The sequence below is a fragment of the Ovis aries genome, chromosome 4 (genome assembly GCF_016772045.2).
Source record: "Ovis aries strain OAR_USU_Benz2616 breed Rambouillet chromosome 4, ARS-UI_Ramb_v3.0, whole genome shotgun sequence".
NCBI classification, from domain to species: Eukaryota; Metazoa; Chordata; class Mammalia; order Artiodactyla; family Bovidae; genus Ovis; species Ovis aries.
In genome coordinates, this window is record NC_056057.1 from 115,161,571 (window position 1) to 115,182,295 (window position 20,725).

General features: G+C 60.1%; 1 protein-coding gene across 5 annotated transcripts in view; it reads right to left on the minus strand.

The window, feature by feature from the left end:
* Positions 1-19,159, minus strand: part of KCNH2 (potassium voltage-gated channel subfamily H member 2) — a 36,834-nt gene extending 17,675 nt beyond the window's left edge. For 3 of the 5 annotated variants that reach the window (XM_042249258.2, XM_027969000.3, XM_042249260.2), the window contains exons 1-2: positions 17,957-18,416; positions 14,917-15,147 (exon numbers count right to left, since the gene is read on the minus strand). In XM_042249258.2, coding sequence (XP_042105192.1) covers positions 14,917-15,147; positions 17,957-18,032 — 307 coding nt within the window. In that variant the 5' untranslated portion in view covers positions 18,033-18,416. Of the gene's footprint in view, positions 1-58; positions 189-14,916; positions 15,148-17,956; positions 18,417-18,993 lie in introns of those variants that run through there. The other 2 variants (XM_042249257.2, XM_042249259.2) reach the window with 2 other exon arrangements.
* Between the last annotated feature and the right edge of the window lie 1,566 nt (positions 19,160-20,725).

Sequence of the window (20,725 nt, forward strand, 5' to 3'; positions counted from 1 at the left end):
GGCCAGGGGAGGGGCTGGCCAGGAATTCTCCGCCCCACCCCACAGCCCTTCCACTCACCCAGGCCCTCATGGCTCAGCGCGCAAGACCTGACCTGGGAGGCTCTGTCCGGGTCTCCCCTCCAGTAGCCGCTCCTGTCCTCTGACCTCCGGCCTCTGACATGGCCCGGCTGAAGCTCGGCCGTGGTGTTGGGAGCTGCAGGAGGCTGGGCCCAGCTGGAGACCGTTTGGCACCCAGACAGCCCGCCTGGAGTTTATGCCCTAATATGGTGATGGCCAGCAGCGGCCTGAGCAGGGACTGGCCCTCACAAGGACTAAGGAGAGGCCAGAGACCAGGAAACCCTTAGCCCTGGAGACCCCCCTGCAACACCCACGCCTTGGGAGTTCAGTGGTCCAGGCCCTGGATCCTCATTCTACCCTGGGAAACTTACCTAAGATAAGTCCAGAGTCTGGACCCTGGATGAACCCAACCTTCTGGGTGGCCTGGGGAATCCTGCCCCCAGGACACCAGCTCAGGATTCTGAACCTGAGGCCTCAACTCCCCGTGCCCACTTCAGTTGCGGATTCTCAGCCAGAGAGGCCAGAACTGCACTGCGCAGCCCAGACAGCCCAGGACCCAGACATCCCCAGACCCTGAGAGTCCAAGGACGTCAGAAAGTCCAGACATAAGCCCCCCTTACAACACAGGCCGACCCCCGGCTCCTGGACACACAGACACACTCAGAGCCCCCTTGGTCCTCTCCTTTGTCGATATTCAAGGAATTTTTCCCTTCCAAATAACCCTATAAAAGCCCTGTTATTCCAAAAATGTGAACTGGAACCCTGCCTGATGGCCTGTAGGGGGGAGACGAGGTAGAGGGGCAGCATGGAGAGGCTCTAGCCGCTGTCTGTGACGGGACATAATGGAAGGAAGGAAAGCAGGTGGCCCAGGTGGGCCAGGGCTTCGAGAGGCTCTGCCTCCCACCACCCTGCCTGGCTGGCTGGGCCTTCTGTGGGCTGCCATGTCACACACACACATACCCGGCTCTTGAACCAGAACTGCCAGAGGACCCCCATCCCATCACTGGCTGAAATGATGGTGGGTGGGGGATCCATGCGGGCAGCTGAAAGTCAGCAGGCGAGGGGTGGGACACAGGGACCGCCATAACTGGGCATCGGCGGAGAGGGCAAATCGCCGCCTGCGGGGCGGTGGGGCCGTGACCTTCACACAGCTCAGCAGAGAAGAGACACGGAGATTCGGCGTCCCGCTCGCCCCCAGGGAGCCCTGCGCTGGCGCACCGCCCTACGGAGCCGCGCCTTGCCCTCCGCAAGCCCCGCTCCCCGGTACTCCAGACCCTGCTCATCACTCTGCGCCCCTCCTCCCTCCGCCTCGCCCCGGCCCCGCCGAGCAGCTCCGGGGAGGGAGCCGAGGCGGATTTCGGCCCAGAGCCGGGTGAGGCTGCACTTCCGCCGGGGGCCGCTGTGTGGCAGGCGCGGCCCGCGCTCCCGAGGCCGCGGGGGCCCGGAGCGCCGGCGCAGGACAGAATAGGTGGGAGAGGATGGAGAGGTTCCTGCCCGGCCCACCGAACGGCTGTGGGGCTCCCGGACGCAAAGGTCAGGGCTGGGGGGCACACGGTACGGAGTTCATCGGCCTTTGCTCACTGCACTAGAAGGACTCCGGGCAAGTCCCCTGCCCACCCCAGCCCCCAGCCCAAAGAGCTCTTCTGCAACACGGGGCAAGGACCATGCCCCATCGCCCCATGTCACGGTCTGGAGGGATGGATGACGGGGCACTGTGAAGCAGAGCCCAAGAAGGTCCTGTTTGTCTGTCTGTCTGTTTTGGACCACCGGGTGCAGCATGGGAGAATCTTAGCTCCCCGACCAAGGACAGAATCCTCGACCACTCCCCCACCCCCCATCCCCCCACAACCCCTCTGCCGGGGAAGTGTGGAGTCTTAACCAAGGGATAGAACCCTTGCCCCCTGTAGAGAAGTGCTGAAAACCGGCAGGGAAGTCCCCAGGGAGGTCTGTATAAATGGAGAAGGAGGAGAGGGAGAGGGCCAACCTGGCTCACGTGGCTGATGCCAAAGAACGCCTGACTCACGCCCCCGGAACCCCCAGCCCAAGCTGTGGCACCCAGCTGTGATGACCAGGAAAGGAGAGGCAGTCAGGACTGACGCCACGAAAGGACAGGCTCCTCTGAGCCTTGGATCATAAGGGCTCAGAGGTCACACGGCTCACTGCAGGCCACTGAGGGTGGGAGAAGGGAGGGGAGCAGCGGGAGGGCCCCGGGGGACCAGGCCTCTCCCCCTTCCAGGTGCAGCCGGTACAGCTCCTCCTGCCCCTGGGGAAGGGCACTGTCTTCATCAGAACGCAATGCTGGCTTGCTTCCACCTGGTGTCCGCCCGTGCCCAACAGTGTACCTGGGCATCATCACTGCCCTGCCTCCCAGCCCATCCAGGGGCCCCACTCACAGTCCCAAACCCAACTGCCCACCTCTACGCACTGCCAACTGGGCCCCAGGCAGGAGCTGCCCTTGGCTTTTACAGGGACAGGCCTTATCTCTCAGGGCAGCAGCCGCTGGGGGGCAAGGGGAGGAGGGGGAAGGGGAGGGCAGCAGGTGACCTGAGTGTCTTTGGACAGGCTCCCCAGAAGCTTGTGGCTCATCTGCAAACTAGGTATCATCACAGCTCCTTCATCCCCCTGAAAGGTGGCTTTTCATCCCCCTAAAATATTCACACGCACATGAACAAGGCAGGCCGGGCCCCCACCCTCCCTGGGTCGAGGAGTCAACGGAACTCCCGGTTCAGGGTCCAGGATGAGTTGACAGAGAGAGGAGTCCTAGGGAGCTGAGCCGAGCTGATCTGCCCCCATCCTCAGGGTACCAGACCATTGCTGTGTGACTGTGGCCAGGTCAGCCACCTCTCTGAGCTTCAGATTTCCTCTGGGTACCGCAGGGACAAGTGACTCCGGCCCCAGGTGCCGGAAGAGATGACAGATGGCCTGTGGAAGCATCCGGAGCGGCAACGAGGCTGGGGGCCGGGTCCTCGCGGGGAGGGAGGCCTTGGGGAGGCAGCCGTCCTCGCCCAGTCACCAGCCTAACTCGCTGGGGCGGGAGGAGTTGGGCCCAAAGTCACGCCGAGGGCAGGAGGCTGGGGCTGCAGTCAGCCTGCCCGCCCCCAGCAGAGGCTGTCTCCGACGGCGGCCCAGGGCTGCACAGTGTCAGGTTATATTTAGCCTGGTGGCGGCGACAGGAAGATGCCGTGGGGAGCCGCTCCTGGCCGGGGGCCACCGTGTCGCCAACATCCCTCTCTTGGGCAGTGGGGGCCCAGGGAAGGCCAGGCACACTGCAGGCCCAGGGGACAGAGCGGGGTAGCCTGAGAGGCCAGCCAGTGAATGAGTGTGTGCGTGCGTGCGTGTGTCAGTGTGTGAGGGAGAGAGGCGGGTAGCCAATCCCCTGATTCCAGGAGCTGAGTGGAACAGACCCCCCCCCACCACCACCACCAGGGAAACTCGCTGCAGAGGCCAGGCGTGGGGAGCACGGTCCAGACCTCAGCTCACATGCAAGGAGCATCTCCAAACAGATGCTCCACTAAGCCCGCCGGCCTAACACCTTCCCAGGGATCTTCAGGGCCTGATGCAGGGCCTCGGGAGGCCTCTACCTGGCATCCCCAAACCCACTGCATGTGGCCTGTCTGTGCTACTGTTCCCCAGGGCGGCTGTGATGGCCTCACGAGGAGAGCTCTTTCTAGAAAAGCCCTGGGGACGTGTCTGTAAACTGGGAGTCACAGCCCTGCCCTGTGCCGCAGCAAGGCCCGGGAAGGTGAAACCAGGCCATGTTTATCCGGGAAAGCTTCACTTTACAGGCGCATCCCATGCCCCTCCTCCCTGAAGCCTCTGCACTTAACCTCCCTCCTCCGGCTTCCTGGAGCCTGGCCCTCCTCAGCCCTTCAGAATCCCCTGTCCCCAACCGGGTTGCACCCTCAGCTGCACTCCCAGCTGGGCCTCCCATCCCCAGACACCGAGACTGGCCGAGTTCCCGGCCGGCTGGCCTCAGAGCCCCCTCCAGTGGACCCCAGCTTCACAGACCCTCCCACTCTTCACAGCCACACCTTGCCTCCCTCTCTCTAGGTGCCCAGAGGACGCCCTCTACCAGAGCTTTCTTGACGGCTCCATCCGGTCCACAGGGATGTTTCTCACTGAAAGCTCATCTAAAATGATTGAGTTCAGCTCAGTCCCTCAGTCGTGTCCGACTCTTTGTGACCCCATGGACTGCAGCTCGCCAGGCTTCGCTGTCCATCACCAACTCCTGGAGCTTACTCAAACTCATGTCCATCGAGTCTGTGATGCCATCCAACCATTTCATCCTCTGTCATCCCCTTCTCCTCCAGCTTTCAGTCTTTCCCAGCATCAGGGTCTTTTCCAATGAGTCAGTTCTTCCCATCAGGTGGCCAAAGTATTGGAGTTTCAGCTTCAGCATCAGTCCTTCCAATGAATTTTCAGGACTGATTTCCTTTAAGATAGACTAGTTAGATCTCCTTGCAGTCCAAGGGACTCTCAAGAGTCTTCTCCAACACCACAGTTCAAAAGCATCAATTCTTCGATGCTCAGCTTTCTTTATGGTCCAACTCTCACATCCATACATGACTACTGGAAAAACCACAGCTTTGACTAGACAGACCTTTGTTAGCAAAGTAATGTCTCCGCTTTTTAATATGCTGTCTAGGTTTGTCTAAAACTATTGGGCTGGCCAAAAAGTTCATTCTTTTCCATCTGGCCAACTCAATACATCTCTAATGTAGGAGGTAACTGTACCCTGGCTTCTTGGGGAGCGGAGCTTTCTCCCTCTGCCAGAGCCACGGCCCTGAAGCCAGGGCTGGATTAGCTACAAGGGAAGTACTGGGTAAGCAGATGTCCAGTTGATCCTGGGCTCAGGGCAGGGACCCACACTGACAGCAGGTGGGGACAGGGCTGTCTCCCTCACCCTTTCAGCTCCCTTTCAGATCCAGGGGCACTGACTGTCCTTTCCAACAGGATCTGCTCGTTTCAAACCCACCCTGAGTCTGGACAGCAGTCAGAATCCCCTAGGAATCATTTTCCCCCCTAGGGATTCTGATAGGAAGAACTGACTCATTGGAAAAGACCCTGATGCTGGGAAAGATTGAAGGCAGGAGGAGAAGGGGATGACAGAGGATGAGATGCTTGGATGGCATCACTGACTCGATGGACATGAGTTCGAGCAAACTCCAGGAGATGACTAAAAGACAGGGAAGCCTGGCATGCTGCAGTCCATGGGGTCACAAAGAGCTGGACATAACTGAGTGACTGAACAACAACAGGGATTTAGGTGGCATCTTCTGCTGAAGTGCAGGGCTTCCCTGGTGGCTCAAAGGATAAAGAATCTGCATAAAATGCGAGAGACCTGGGTTCAACTAACACTTTAAACAGTTTCTGCTGAAGTGCTGTTCTATTCAGTCTGGTGAACAGTGAGCACAGAACACGGAGGCTGACAGCCCAGAAATCTGGGCACGGGGGTCGGGGTATCTCTGAGCCTCAGACCCCCACCAGTCCAGCGGGCCACAGGAAGCAAGAGCACACAGAATCAAGGCCCACTAGGACAGCTGGGGTTTCTGCCCCCATCCAAGGCTCAGCAAGCTTCTAGAACAGCTCTCCCACCTAGGCTCCTGACATACCCTAGAGGGCCTGTCCCAAAGGTCACCCAATCAGGGAAGGGCTGGCTTCTCAGTCATTAAATGGAGACTTGCACCCCTTCCCTGACTCGCCCACCTCCCAGGACTGCAACAGACAAATACATGTGCATGTGAAAGCGTGCTGAAAAGGCAGCTGGAACATCCCCGCATCGACACATATGGCAATGACCCAGACATAAACAGAGAGAAGCAGCGTTATTCAGATAGGATCATCTCCCTAGAGGACCAATAAAATCAACAGATAAGCAATTAGAACTAATAAGAGAGCTCATCCAGGGAGGCTGCCAAATACAAGATCAGTCCATGGAACATACAGCATTTCTCTCCACCAGCATAAAGCTATCAGAACATGTGTGTGCTAAGGTGCTTCAGTCGTGTCCGACTCCATGTGGCCCTATAGACTAGAGCCTGCAAAGCTCCTCTGGCCATGGGATTCTCCAGGCAAGAATACTGGAGTGGGTTGCCGTGTCCTCCACCAGGGGAATCTTCCCGATCCAGGCATCAGACCTGCGTCTCTTATGTCTCCTGCATTGGCAGGCAGGTTCTTACCACTAGCGCCACCTGGGAAGCCCGTTAGAATAAGTAGTCAAAGATAAGATCTCTTTTATAATAGCAACAAAATCTGAAGTGTCTAGGAAGTGACCAAGAACACACAAGATCTCTACAGAGAAGAAAAAAAAAAAGCTTTAAACTAATAAAGGATGCAGAAATAATCTGATAAATGGAGTCACTCCGGACTCTCAGAAGGGACAGATATTCTAAAGATGTCAAGTCTCCCCCAAATTAACCTATAAAACCAATCTAATTCCAATCAAGATTCTAGTGGCATTTTTCTTCCCAGGAACTTGATAAACTTTCTCTAGAGTTTGTAAAGGAGAAGATAGGTCCTCAAATATGTGTGTCAACCTTTCAAAAGAACAAGGAGGGGACTTCCCTGGTGGTCCAGTGGCAAAGCATCCGCCTGCCAATGCAGGGGACATGAGTTCAATCCCTGGTCTGGGAAGATTCTACATGCTGCGGGGCAACTAAGCCTGTGTGCTACAACGACTGTGCCCTGCACCAAGAGAAGCCACTGCAATGAGAAGCTTGTGCTCCTCAACTAGAGAAAGCCAACACACAGCAACAAAGACCCAGTGCAGCCAAAACTAAATAAGTAACATTTTCTAAGAAAGAAGAACAAGGAGGGAAGATTTGCCTTTCCAGATACCAAGACATACTAACTGCCATACTTTTAATGGGGTTTTGATGCATGAACAAACAAATACTTGAAACAAAACAGGAGAGCTCAAAGACAGACCCATAGATATATGGGGAATTAACTAGTGATAACAGTGGCCCCACAAATCAACAGAAAAGAATAGGCTGTTTACTGATGTGTTGGGAAAATTGGCTCAGCACACGGAAAAAAAATACAACTTGATCCCTATTTGACACCACAGACAGAGGTAGGCTCAGGATGGATTAAAGACTCGACCGAGTCTTTAAGTGAAGAGAAGAAGATGTAGATCTTTGCAGCCTCAGGACGGTGAAGGGTTTGTTAAACAAAACTTCAAAAGCATAAAGAAAGCTAAAAAGATCTGTGAATTTGCTTGCATCAAACTTAAGTATCTTTGTGGGATAAAGCTGACAGATGACTGAATGAGAGCAGATATTTGCAATATCTTGAGTCAACGGGGATTAACATACAGAATACACATTGAATATTTAACTGTATGCATTTGTATTTCCAGAATCCATAAGCAACTCTCACAAATCAACAAGAACAAAAGAGAGCAGTTTCATGGAAACATGAGCCCAGGATATGAGCAGGCAATTCACGGGAAAGAAAGCAGAACAGTCACTTACAAGATGCTCGGGATTCGGGACTCACACGAAATCAAAGAAATGCAAATTAAAGCGGTAAGATATCACTTTCACCTATTACCCTTATAGAAATTAGCAAGGTGGCTAATGCCAAGTGTATCAGAGATGCAGGGGAATTCTATGCTCTGTTGAGGAGGGTGGTGTTAGCTGTAGCCCTGCTCACACACAGCCTGACAGTGCTGGGTTGAATTAAGTGTCCACATATCCTGTGATCCAGCAACGCCACTCACTCTTGGGGATAAATCCCAAAGATGTCCTCACATGAGTCCAAAAGGGGCCACGCGTGAGGACTTGGGGACAGGTAAAAGGAGCGGGGAGCACACCAGAGAACACGGAGCCCTAGACTCAGTGTCAAGCAGCAAGCTGGCTGGACTCAGAGGCGGACTCCCGGGCAGCAAAAGTGAACACCGGAATACAATACACAGCACATATCATTTACATAAATTAAACCTATAGGCAGCCAGACAAAACACACACTCTGCAAGAACATATGCGAGCAACACATTCACAGGAAGTACATTTGAATGGCTGCCTAAGGGAGCGGTAATGGGGCTGGGGACTGAGAAAAGCGGAAAAGAGGAAAACGCCACGAGAAGAAAGAGAGAAGGACTTCCCTGGCGGTCCAGCGGTTACGAATCCACCTCCCAATGCAGGGGGACACAGGTTTGATCCCTGGTCGGGAATCTGCATTTTTTTCTATTAACCCAAATTTCCAGGGGCTCTGGGCCTATTGTGGCCCCAAATGGCCGTCTGGAAGTGAGGTGGGAGTGGACTCTGGTCAGAAGCAGGGGATGGAGGGGTGCAGTCAGTGAGGGCTTCCTGAAGGTGGCGGCTGGGGATGTGTGTGGTGTCTCAGCGCTGGGAAGAGAGAAGAGTCTGAGAGATAGATCCTGGAGCAGGGAGGCCCTGGGAGGGGGCAGGTACAGGGACAGGTGGATGGGGCTCAGGGAGGACAGGGCAGCCGAGGCTGGGTGCCTGGCAGGGTCAGGGTGGGCGGGAGGAGGCAGCCATGGGGCACAAGAGGGTCTGTGCACAGGGTGTGGTGAGGAGCATACTGGGGGCAAACCAACAGCCTTCACATCAGAAGGGGCCACAGAGGTTAAGCTTAGGGGTCCTGATTCTCCTAGGCCAAGACTGGGGCGGGGACCCAGTGCCAGGGCCTGGATGGCCCAGAGTGGGCGGTGGGGTTCTGTGCAGGGCAGGACTCGAGTGGAAAGAAGAAAATGGCTGGAGTTCCCACTCAGGCCCCTGCCAGCTGCTTGATTCCCCTTAGCCTTTCTGAGTGAGTCTGGCACCTGGGGAGGACCCCGCTAAGGACCACCTGCAAGCAGCCTGCGTCCCAGCTTGCAAACAGCAAGTGCAGTCACAATGGCGAGGGCGCCCGTGACACTGCCCCCTGCCCCAGCTCAGCTCCCCCACCCAGGCCTCCTGGGTCCATCTCTGGGGAGACTGAGAATCCCCAGATGCCATCCCTGTTCCCCCACAATGGCCCCCCCTCCCCCGCATGGCAGGACTGGGGGACTCGCTGCTCTCAGTGGCCACCTCGGGCCACGTCTCCCTAGCCCACCTTCCTCTGGCTCTGATAGCCGCCCCATGCTCTCAAAAGATCCCTCCCAGCCTCAGCATTCTGTTACTCTAAGGCTCTTCACAGAGGGAGCCACCGCAGCCCAGAGATGGGAAGTGATTTGTCCAAGGTCACCCAGCTCGCCTACAACTCAGCCAGAGTCATTCGATCAGTCATTTGTTCAGCGAGCAGGAACTCAGCTCCCCCTGTGCAGCAGACACACAGTCACAACGGAGCACAGAAGAGGCCACGTCTGCCCTCCCGGAGCTTACAGTCTAGAGTCGGGGAGTCGGACACGGCAGCCTCACTGAGAACTGTGAGCCGGGGAGATGGGGGTTAAGGAGAAGATGACACCGCCTGGCCCTCAAGGTGCTTCTAGTTCAGTACCCACATGACCAAATTCGGAGAGGAGCCTGATTGAGGCCAACCACGGGTCACAGCATGGAGCTCTTTATGGGCCCTGGGCTAGGGACAGGAAGGGGCTTTAGGGGGACAATGAAAGTGAAGTCGCTCAGTCATGTCCGACTCTTTGCGATTCGTGGACTGTAGCCCACCAAGCTCCTCCGTCCATGGGATTCTCCAGGCAAGAATACTGGAGTGGGTTGCCATTTCCTTCTCCAGGGGATCTTCCCGAGCCAGGGATCAAACCCAGGTCTCCAACATTGCAGGCAGATGCTTTAACCTCTGCACCACCAAGGAAGCCCTTAAATACAAGAATACAGTCTTAGGGGGACAGTGGTTCACCCCAAGCCTCCCCCATACTCATCACTCATGCTGGGTATCTCTCTGCATCCCCTCTTCCGGCCCTGACCCCATGGGCGCCTCCCCCCACATCAGGGGGAAAGTGTCAGTGAAAGTCTTTCACACTGAAGGTAAGCCGAGTCCACACTCCTCCCCGCTTACAGGGCAGGGGTGACGCGAGAGAACGTCTTTATAAAGAGAAAGGCTTGCTCTCCACCCAGGCGAGTGGATCTCAGAGGGAGGCCTTCCAAGCCCCCTCAGGAGGATGTTTAACTGTGAAAGGACCATCTCAGGCTCTTTGAAGCCCTACCTCCCTGGAAGCCACCTCCAGGTAAAGAAGAGAAAGAGGCTCACCCTGTCTCACGCCCCCCGGCTGGCCCTCCTGCTGCCCACGGCTCCCCCTCCCCAGAGCCCAAGGCCACCGTCAAACTCTGCTCCCATCCCAGACTGCGCTCTGCACAAATATTTACATAGCTCCTCTCGGGGGCTCCAGCAGACACAACACGGAGGAGCCGCCCTCCCAACACTCTCCAGACCCCAGAAGAGGCCAGGAGTGGCCCACATCCTCGGTGGAGGCAGGCCCGCCTGGCCCCCAGGGTGGGGTTGGGACACGAAGCCCCCCCACGCAGGCCAGGGCACCCTGCTCCGGCTCCAGAATGATCCCTATCTGGAGCCATGGAGGGAAAGCGCTGCTGGGCTCTGATGCAGCCAACCCTGCCACGTACCCAGCTCCCAGCCACCACCGTGCGAGGGCCTCGCCTGCCCAACTCCAGCCTGACCCAGGCCCTGATCAGAACGCCCAAGGTGGAGGGGGGCCCCCAGTGGCTTCCCCAGCCCCCCAAGAAGAGGGCTGTCTGTCTAAGCTCACTCCTCTTGGGTTCAGCCTGGTCTGCTCCATCTCAAGGACACAGAACACACACCTGGGCACCAGCCTCCATCTGACCTGCCTGCCAGACTCAGCCTAACGAGGGCTCCCTCACCAACTACCCTGAGTGAGGGGGGTCTGGGGACCTGAGGATCACAGCTTGGAGAGGACGGGGTGGCAGGGAGCGGGTGTCTGAGCTCAGGGCCATGATGGAGAAGGAGGTGTGTCAAGTGAGGAGTCGGCCGGCCTTCAGGGACCAGGGAGGAGATGGTGAAATAGCCCGGAATACGGCTTCCCAGGTGGCTCAGGGATAAAGAATCCACCTGCAGTGCAAGAGACATGGGTTCGATCCCTGGATCAGGAAGATCCCCTGGAGGAGGGCTTGGCAACCCACTCCAGTGTTCTTGCCTAGGAGAATCCCATGGACAGAGGAGCCTGTCAGGCTACAGTCCACGGGGTCGCAGCAGTTGGACATGACGTAGCGACTAAACCACCACCACGTGGCCAGTCACAGGAGGCCCCAAAGAAGTGTCACTGGAGCTAGGAATGCCTGCACAAGTACCTGAGGAGCTGAAGTGTGAGTCTGGGGACCGCAGACCAGTAGGCATGGGGCCAACTCTGGGGTTCTGGCTCGCCACAGGCTCTGGGGACCCTGGGGAGCATGCTGGCCTTCTGATCCCCACCCCTCCCCCAGCCCACAGCTCAGCTGTTGCAGTGGGGGCCCTCTGACCCTGTTACCATGACAACCAGCCTGCAGCTGGAGTGAAGAAGCCGACAGACTCTTCTCTAGAGACACCCCCATCCCCACCCACGCACAGGCTCCCGGGGACACGGGGACACGGAGACCAGGCCAGGACGGACAGAGAACTTGGAGCGCCGAGAGGCGGAGGCCACCAGGGCAGAGGGACACAGGCAAGGAGGGAGGCTCCGGGGTGCCGAAGGGAGGAGAGAAAGAGAAACAGCTGCGGGGAGAAGGAGATGAAGACCACGGGGACAGGGCCGGCAGGCGGCAGAGACGGAGAGGCAGAAACAAAGAGCTCAGGGGACAGAGGAGGGGCTGTGCTGGAAGGGGCCGCCGCCCTCCAGGGTGGCCTGGAAAGCAGGTATGCCCCAGCATCGCTCCCTGCCCAGGTAGCACCCCGAGCCTGGGGTGTGGATGCCGGCCACCTGCCTGCCCCACGCTGCTGGGCCCTGCCCCAGTTCCACCTCAATCCCCAGCCTGCCGTGAAGGGGCATGGACACAGAGCCAGAACACCCCCGGCACCCCGTGTTGCTCCCCCACCCTAGTCGGGCCTCCCCACCTCCCAGCAGTCCCAGCAGCTAAATAATGGGGCTGTCTGGCTCAGGGCCTTGATGCTACACAGAGCTGGGCTCGAGGCACCGACACAGCACAGCTGTCCACAGGGGCGCCTGCCAGCAGGAGGCCCTGCCCCCCTTTCCAGCTACCCACCCCACTTCCCAGCCACCCACCTCCCTGGGGCTGGAGCCCAGGGACCCACTCTGCCCTGGACGGCCTGGGCAGAGACCCTGAGAAAGGCCTGAACAGAAACGAGAGGCAGCACTGGCCTCTCCTCCTCTGCCCATGCACCAGGCTGTGAGCTCACGAACAACACACACACGCGGCCCAGCTCAGGCACAGAGATCTGCCCAAGGGGCTGAGCAAAGGGACAGGGAGGGGCGGCAGAGGCGACCTGTCTGCACCCTGGGCCCCAAGTGCCAGGACAGGCAGGGGCCCACGTGACCGGAGGGCCCAGGCCAGACTGTTGGCCACCAGGAGACACCTGATCCCCATGGAAACTAATGAGAGCAGAGAAGGGGGCAGGCAGGCAGGGAGCGCTGGCATAAAACCTTCTGGGTCACAGCCCCAGTTGGAGTAGGGAAATAACTGAGGTGGGGAACTAACTTGAACTTGGGTGGGAGGCCTGTTCCAGGCCCACTGTCTCCTTTGACTCTCGGGTAACTTGACCTCTGCTTCTACAGTTTTTCCATCTGTAACTTGAGTGGGCTGGATTAAGTGATCCGCAAGTTCACCCAGATTCCATGATAGCACCTCAGCAGAAGGGGTCCCCAGGGCCATCCTCTCCCAATGGAGCCAGCCTGGGGCAGGAGGGACGGAGGGCCAGCTCCTCACACACTACGGCGAAGACAGAGGCACTCGGGGTGCCACCGAGGGGCCCAGCAGGCAAGCAGTCCCAGAAGTAGAAACAGGCCCGAGGCAATAACCAGCTTGGTCCATATCGCAGAATTTCTGGTGTGAGTCCTGAACCCAGGACTTAGATATTCACATTCTTTACATGACACTAGTGGCTTGCACACTTTCCAAATAAAAGAGTGCATGCCATAACAGGCAGTATATATCAATACCCCTGTAACTACTGTGTATCCTTTTCAACATACGACAGCAGAGCAGAGTGGACAGGGCTCTGACAGGCCAGACAGGTTCCACTCCCAGCTCTGCATGCTCTAGGCAAGTTTCTTGGTGGTGGTGGTTTAGTCGCTCAGTCGTGTCCCACTCTTCTGACCCCATGGACTGGAGCCCGCCAGGCTCCTCTGTCCATGGGATTCTCCAGGCAAGAAAACTGGAGTGGATTGCCATTTGCTTCTCCAGGGTCTCTTCCCCATCCAGTACTCAAACTTGGGTCTCCTGCATTGCAATCAGATTCTTTGTTTAAGGGAAGTCTCCTAATTTCCCTAAACTTCAGTTTCCTTATCCCACAAAGTGGAGAAAAACTAGCATCTACTTCCCAGCCTTGTGACGATTCCACAAGAGAGGGCAAGTGAAACAGTCAGCCCAGGGCCGGGTGCATAGAGAGCATCCATTGACATTAGCTAGTACTAGATCACCAGGCAGATAGATATAAAAGCAGATCTGCTCACCTGCTCTGATTAAGGTTCTGGGGAGATTTGAGTGAAGAGTCGGAAGGAAGGCCCTACCTTCAGAGTTTGCATCTAATCTTCCCAGCTCTTGCCTCCCAGCCAGCATGCCCATTGTGCTGTGAGCAAACCCTCTTCCACGGGTCCCCATGACCATATGCCGCTCTGATTCTGTCCAGGGATCTCACAGCTAGGCACGCTTGTGAAAGCAAGACCATCTGGGGATCTAAGCCTGTGCAGGGCAGTCTTAGTGAACCCTGAGCAAAGGCCAGGGGCTACTGACTGCCCCCGGGGGCGGGGCGACAGAGAGTGCTGTCCACAGCGGGTAAGCAGGCTGTGGGTAGGAACCTCTGGTCTGGTACCTTGCCCCATCTCCAGACCTTGCTTCATCCGGCTCCCAGGGGTTCAGTAAGCGCTGGTCACATACACACAGGGCAGCAGCACTGTGGGCCGCCCAGTGGCACCATCTGGAGCCCCTCCCCAGCCCCCTGCTACCTGCAGTCCCCCAAAGCCTTGCTGCACTGGCCTCCCTGAACAGGGCTGCACCCGGCCAGGGCAGGAGCGGGTGTGGGAGCAGTCCGGCCCAGGGCTCTGTTTATCCGCTCTCCGGAAACCCAGAGCAGCTGGGCGGGGAGGCGGTGGCTGAGCAGAGACACCTGGCGCAGGAAGGGGTGCAGGGCGGGGCGCTCAAAAGATGAGACAAAGGGAACTGAGGTTGTGGGGAGAGGCACACACCTCCCGCCCAGGTGAAGCGGGGAAGAGACGGGGACAGGAAAGGGGCGGCTGAGAGCCAACCAGAGTCCTGCAGCCCTTCCCTGCCTCGCCTCGAGGACAACGCCCAGACCAGTCACCTGGCAGGGACTAGGGTGGCTGGAAGCCTGTGGCCGGAGGTCAACACCCACCCACCAGCCTGGACTTTCATTACCTCCGTCCGGGCACGCATATTGCCATCCCAGGGCCGCGCTGTCAAACTCCAACCCACCCAGCTCAACGCGCCCACATCTGCCCAGGGAGGAAGGAACCAGAGGCGCCAGACCACAGCCAAGCAGCACCCTGGCCACCCCATAAAACAATCCCAACATAGTGCTTGAGGCCAAGAGATCCAGACCGCCCTGCAGCCAGCGCCTCCCACCTGGCGCACCGCACAGGACCCGGCTGGGGTCACGCCCACCCCCAGGCCCCGGGCTGGGGTCAACGGCCGGGACTCCGGCCAATCTCTGGCCGCCCCTCACCCGCGGCCCCGCCCCCACGGCCTTCCAGCCCCGCCCCCGCCGTGGCCCCGCCCCGCCGCGCGGCCCCGCCCCGCCCCAGGCCGCACCTACCATCTTTCCGGTAGAAGGCGATCTCCACTTTGCGCTCCTCGGCGCCCAGCAGGGCCTGCGCTATCTGCGCGGCGGCCCGGCGCTGCGTGCGCGGCCCGTGCAGGAAGTCGCAGGTGCACGGCCGCTGCATCACCTCGGCCCGCGAGTAGCCGCACAGCTCGCAGAAGCCGTCGTTGCAGTAGATGACAGCGCAGTTCTCCACCCGAGCGTTGGCGATGATGAACTTGCGGCCTGGGAGGGGGGCGGGGATAAGCGGGCACGTGAGCAGGGACCCCTGCCCCCCGGGGTCCCCAGCCCTTGCCCGCGTTCTCTTGCCACACACAGTTGCCAGCCCCGAGACTCCCCGCCCCAGGAAGCACAGCGGGGCCTGGGGTCCCCAACAGGGGACGAACGCAGCTGTGCCCCGACACAGGTGCCTCGGCCGGCCCCGTCCCGGCGGCGCGCCCCCTTCCCCCAGCCGCCTGGCCCGCGGGCTGGCTGCGTGGCTTCCCCGGGCAGACTGCCAGCAGCCCGCCGCCCCCTCCGCGCGCCCGGGGCCGAGGCCAGTCTGGGCGGGTGTCGGCAACGCGTGTCAGCAGCCGCGGCGCAGGGATAAACACTGAGCCTGGAGACGGAGCCTGGGAAGGGCCAGAGATGGCGGCCAGCCTTCCCTTTTGCACTGGTTCTGGCTTCTCTTCCTGACCCCGGCTCTCTAGAGTGGGGGGGTGGCACTCCCTAGGCACTCCCTATCCCAGGGATCCCTAGGAAATCACTTCTCCGAGTATCAGCGGCCCCTGCCAGGTCAGCACTTCCCGGGACTTCTGCACCCACTCCAAGGGCAGTCAGGGACTGGGGAGTGGGCGCACGGAAAAAGATGACGAAGAGGAGGGAGGTAGTACCACGTGAGCACCTCAGATCCCTTCTCTCATTTAATACTCTTGACAACCCCATCATTATCCTCGTCTTGTAGGTGAAGAAACAGAGACTCCAAAGAAGTTCATGCCCTCATCTTGCAGCCTGTAAAAGCTAGGGCCAGCTTTTGAACCTAGCTCTGGCAGAAGGTGAAGAATCAGCGGAGGGTCATGGGCAGAGGCCCAAGGTCACAGGGAGCAAGGAAAGGGACCTGCAGCTCCAAACCCTGAAAACACCCAGAGCCCAGGTTCGGCCAGCATGTAAGCAGACAGACCCCGGAAAGGGGCTTTCCCACCAGGGATGCGAGGCTTTCCTCACTTTGGTCCCATCAAGGTGACTGCCCCAGTGGACCCGTTGCCGCTAGACTGGGCTCATTTCCTCCACACCTGCCCCAAGAGCCAGGCTGGTGGGTGAGCAGCAGGCAGGCAGCGGCCCCAGCTTGTGCCAGGAAAGATGCTCTGAGGATAAGAGCTTTTTATAAACACAGAAGTTTCCGGCCAGTTTAGCCTTTAATGCTGGGGCTTTCAGTAGCAGTGGGAACCCTGCCCCCTCCCTTGCCAGTGGGCACAGCCCTCAGGCTGCAGCCCTGGGCGACCCCATGGGCAAGGCTCCGCTGCTGCATCAAGAGCTGGCCTCGGCCTGCCTTCTTCCCCTCCCTTGCCCTCAGACGTCCAGGAAGTTACTTTTTGAAGTCGGGTCATCTTTAGGTCAGTTCCCCAGGCCCCCCCCCCAAAAAATTCCCAGGCAGTCCTCAACCCTAGAAGGCAGGGCGCCCTCTCACAGGAAATGACCCCTGAGCCTCCATCTCCACCTAAGCCCAAGGCAGTCCTGGGTACCAGCCCCACATGCACCAGCTTCGGAGACGGAAAACCACCTGGCCCCCACTCCCAGGCCTGGAGAGAAGAGCCAGTTTCTTCGAAGGCAGTCCCTACCCCCCCCCCTTCACTGAGCTCCTAGAACCATTGAGACAGAAAGGCCCCGAAAGGCCCCTTTGGCAGACCCCCCCTACTTCCCAGATGTGGAAGAGAATAGCTCAAGGTCACATAGCAGTCAGTGGCAGAGGTAGGACCGGAAGGCAGGCCCCCAGCTCCCAGCCCAGCTGCTTCCCAAGCACCCCGAGCCTGTGGGAAGGGAAGACCTGGACTCAGGGCCCTCCACCACGGCAGTCTCCTCCCCCTAAGGATCATCTTGTTCCTCTGCTTCAGACAATGCTGCCCATCGAACTGACCCCTCCCTTCCCCCACCTCGGTTACAAGCACACGTCGTCCTGTGCTCACAGGGTCATAGGCAAGGAATGTCACCCGCTCCCAGGGCCCTTGGCAGTCACACCCACCATGGCACATGCAGCCTTGGGGACAGACACACACATGCCAGGAGGGTGCAAACACCCACACGCAGAACGTTCACCTAGACTGGGACACTTCTGAAAACCTCTCCTACCAGCCGGTATTAGGGCTGCTGTAGTCCCCACCAAGGGGCTCAGGACAGAAAAAAACAGCAACACGGGGTCGTTGCAACACAGAGCCTACTTAGACCTGCAAAAACCTAGCCTGGGCCCTGGCTCCCTGTCACCTCCAAGGCCCAGAGCTCACAGCCTGTCAGACACCTCCCCATTGCCCATGCAGGGTCGAACTCATGGGTCACACACACACACACACACACACACTCCCAAGACCACATAAGGCGCTGACCCTATATGCTTGGCTTCCAATCTCCAGAAACCATCAGGACCTGCACGAGCACAGTGATCTTAGGGTCCCACAGTTCCGGCCAGGTACATTCTCATGTTCTCAGTCCACACAGCCCCATTCACACCCAGGCCCCCGGAGTTAGATACCTGCACACTCCCATCCTATCTCCCTTCCCTGCACACTCAGGGTGTCACACTCACACTCCCCCCATCGATGGATCGCAGTCTAACCTGAGCCTCCTGCTGCGCGCCCCAACCCCAGGCCCCTTGGCCCCAAGCCCACGGCCCCCCAGCACCAAGCCCGGCCCCTGCGACCCCCGGTCAGGGCCTTGAGGTCACCAGCCACCACAGACTCACTTGCCGGCCGCACACGGCCCGGGCACGCCCCCCCCATTGACTCTCCGGAAATCTCGGCCCGCCCCCAGAGCCCCCTCCCCGCCGGCCCCCTCCCCCACTCACTCTGGCCCTCAAACTTGCGGATGATGGTGTCCAGAAAGGTGTTCTGCGGCGCGACGTGGCCCCTCCGCACCGGCATCCTGAGCCCATGGGCGGGCCGGGCGGGCCCCCACCCACCCCGGCCCGGCCCGGCCCAACACAGGCTTCGGGTGGCCCGGCCCGGCCGTGGTCCCCGCACCCCGCGGCCAGGCAGAGCACGGGCGCGGCCCGGACTGGGTTGCGGGCGCGGGGTCCCTCCGCTCGGAGCCGGCTCTGGACCGCGGGCCCGGCCTGAGCTCCGGCCGCCCGCACACCTGTCTGCCGGCCCCAGCCGGAGCCGCGGGCCCCGCTCTGCCGCGTCCCCGCGCTGCGCTCCGCCCGCCCGAGCGCGCCGGGCTCCCAGCTCCCGCCCGCCGCGCCAACAGCCGCTCCGGCGCCCGCGGCTCGGGCTGCGCCTGCGGCTCGGCCCGGCCGCGGAAGGGTTAACGCGGCGCGCGCCCCTCGGGCTCCGGCCCCCGCCTCCCGGCCCCCCTCCCGCCCGCCGCGCGCCCGCAGCGCCGCCCTCTCCCCCCACACACCCCGCGCGCCCGCCCTTCCCATTGGCTGAACTGGGCCGAGGGCTCCCCCCCACCCCAGCCCCTCGCTCAGCCCCGGAGCCCCCGAGACTCGCGCGCCCCAAGAGGGGGAAGGGACCCTTAGGCAGGGGAACCCTGAGGACAGGTGCGAGGGCCGGCCTTGAGGGCGCCAGGGAGGAGACGGGGGCGGGGAGGGGGGGTTCCGCCCGCGCCCTGCTCTCTCCTGGAGGGACTGAGGGACCTGACCTCTCCTCTAAGGGAGAGGACCGGCCCGGACGCCCGGGTCCCCCACCTCGCCGAGCACCGGCTCCTATACACATGGCGTGAGCCCAACGCCCGTGTCGGCGACACGGGCGAGGCCTGGGCCCTGGGGGGACGAGGCCAGGGTCAAAGGAGACTCGAGAAACGTGAAGGGCCAGACAACCTGGAGAACTCCCGGCCACCGAGAACTGAGATAAGGGTGAATGAGATTGGGGGGGCACGCACCCAGGGTGTGGATGCTCCCCAACACACACACACAGGCCTTTCTGGGGGTGATTTCAGGCTCTCCTGCCCAAAGAGGGGCATGGTGACAGCGGTTTCGGCCTCCACGCTGCGGAATCAAAGAGAGGCCCCCGAACGCGAGGTTCCAGCCTTGGGGATCCCCTTGTGCGAAGGGCCCGCCCTCCCGCTGCAGCGCGGGGCCGGCGGTGCAGGCCCAATCGGCAGGCTCGGGGCCCTGTGGCGCGGCGGCGGCCCAGCCCCTCGGAAAACCCTGGCCCAGCCGCAGGCCCCTCCCCGCGGCCAGCTGGCTCCCTCCAGTTGCAGCTCCCTTATTTAGGCAAGGAGGCCCGGGGATGCTCAAGGGCAAGGCAGGGTGGCCGCCGCCGCCTGCCCACCGCCCGCCTGGGTCTGCCTGAGGGTCTCCGGGGCGCAATGTCCCCGGCCGGAGCGGCCAGGCAGGGCCTCAGAACGGCCGGGGCCGGCAGGCGAGTGTTGACAGCTGGGCTGGCCGGCGGGGAGGAGTCCGCGAGGGAGCCGCCGCCGTCCGCGGGTCCCCTCCCCTGCAGCCCGGATCACAGACCGGGCGAGACGGATGGGGCCATGTGGGGGGCCCCTGAGGCCTTGCAGCTGCCTCTGTCCTTGGAGCAAGGGGGTGGGTCTTGTCACCGGGGAGAACCATCATGGCATGTGGGGGGAGGGGAGGAACAAAGGGCAGAGGAAGAAGCGGAGGCTGGAAAGAGACAGGCCCAGGGGAACAAGGTCTTGCGGAGGCCACCCTACCTAGGCTTTCACCTTCCACCCGGGAGCAGAAAGAGGCAAACCCTGGGGGCCGGATGGGGCCACTGGCCAGCAGATGACACCCCTTTTTAATTTGCTGGTGGGTGGGCAGTGACTCAGGGAGGCAGCCAGTGGGAGAGAAGGAGGTGGCTCCACCAGCTGATGCTAAAAAAGACCAGAGACTCTTGTCTGTACAGTCATCCCCTGGGCCCTCACCACCTCCGGCAGCTTCCTCACTCGCCCTTCAAGGTGCCCAAGGCCCTCGGTGGCACAGGCGCCCTGTCTTCGGTGAGCCGGCACAAGGCACATCCACCCCTCAGGGTGCTGGGAGGAACCCAGTCGATGACCGACTACCCGCTAGATGCTGCTTTGCCAGCCCTAAGGCTAGGGTGACCCACCTCCAACTGGGGTGTCTTCCCCTCCAGGTCAAGGGGCTGAGCGAGTGAGAACTGGCCTGCAGTGAGACTGGGCATAGGGAAAGAAGTGGAAGGGGCATCTCCTCTGACCTGGCCAGCTGTCCACCCTGAGGCTCCCATGTTCCCAGGAGGATGAAGGAATCAGAGAGACCAGTGATCCTCCCAACAGAGAGGACACCAGGCACAGGGTAGCCCTCGTCCTGTGCTTAGAGGCAGGCAGGCAAGGAGAGAGATGTGGCCTCAGGCTAAGGAGAGGCCAGTCTCTGTCTCTCTCTTTCACACACACACACACCCCTCACTCAGAAGTCATAGCCAAATGCAGGTTACTGACTTCCTGGAGGTTGAGGAGGAGAGAACCTGAAGGCAGCCCAGTGGAACCATCCCCGCAGCCCAGGACACAGACCAGGAACAGACTGTGAGATATGGAGGAGCTCACGGCATAGACATCCTTCCTGCGGCCACAGGTGCCAGGCCCCCAGGAGGTCAGGGGCAGCAGAGGAGGCGATAGAGAAGCCGCCCTCACCCACCCACCCACCTCCCCA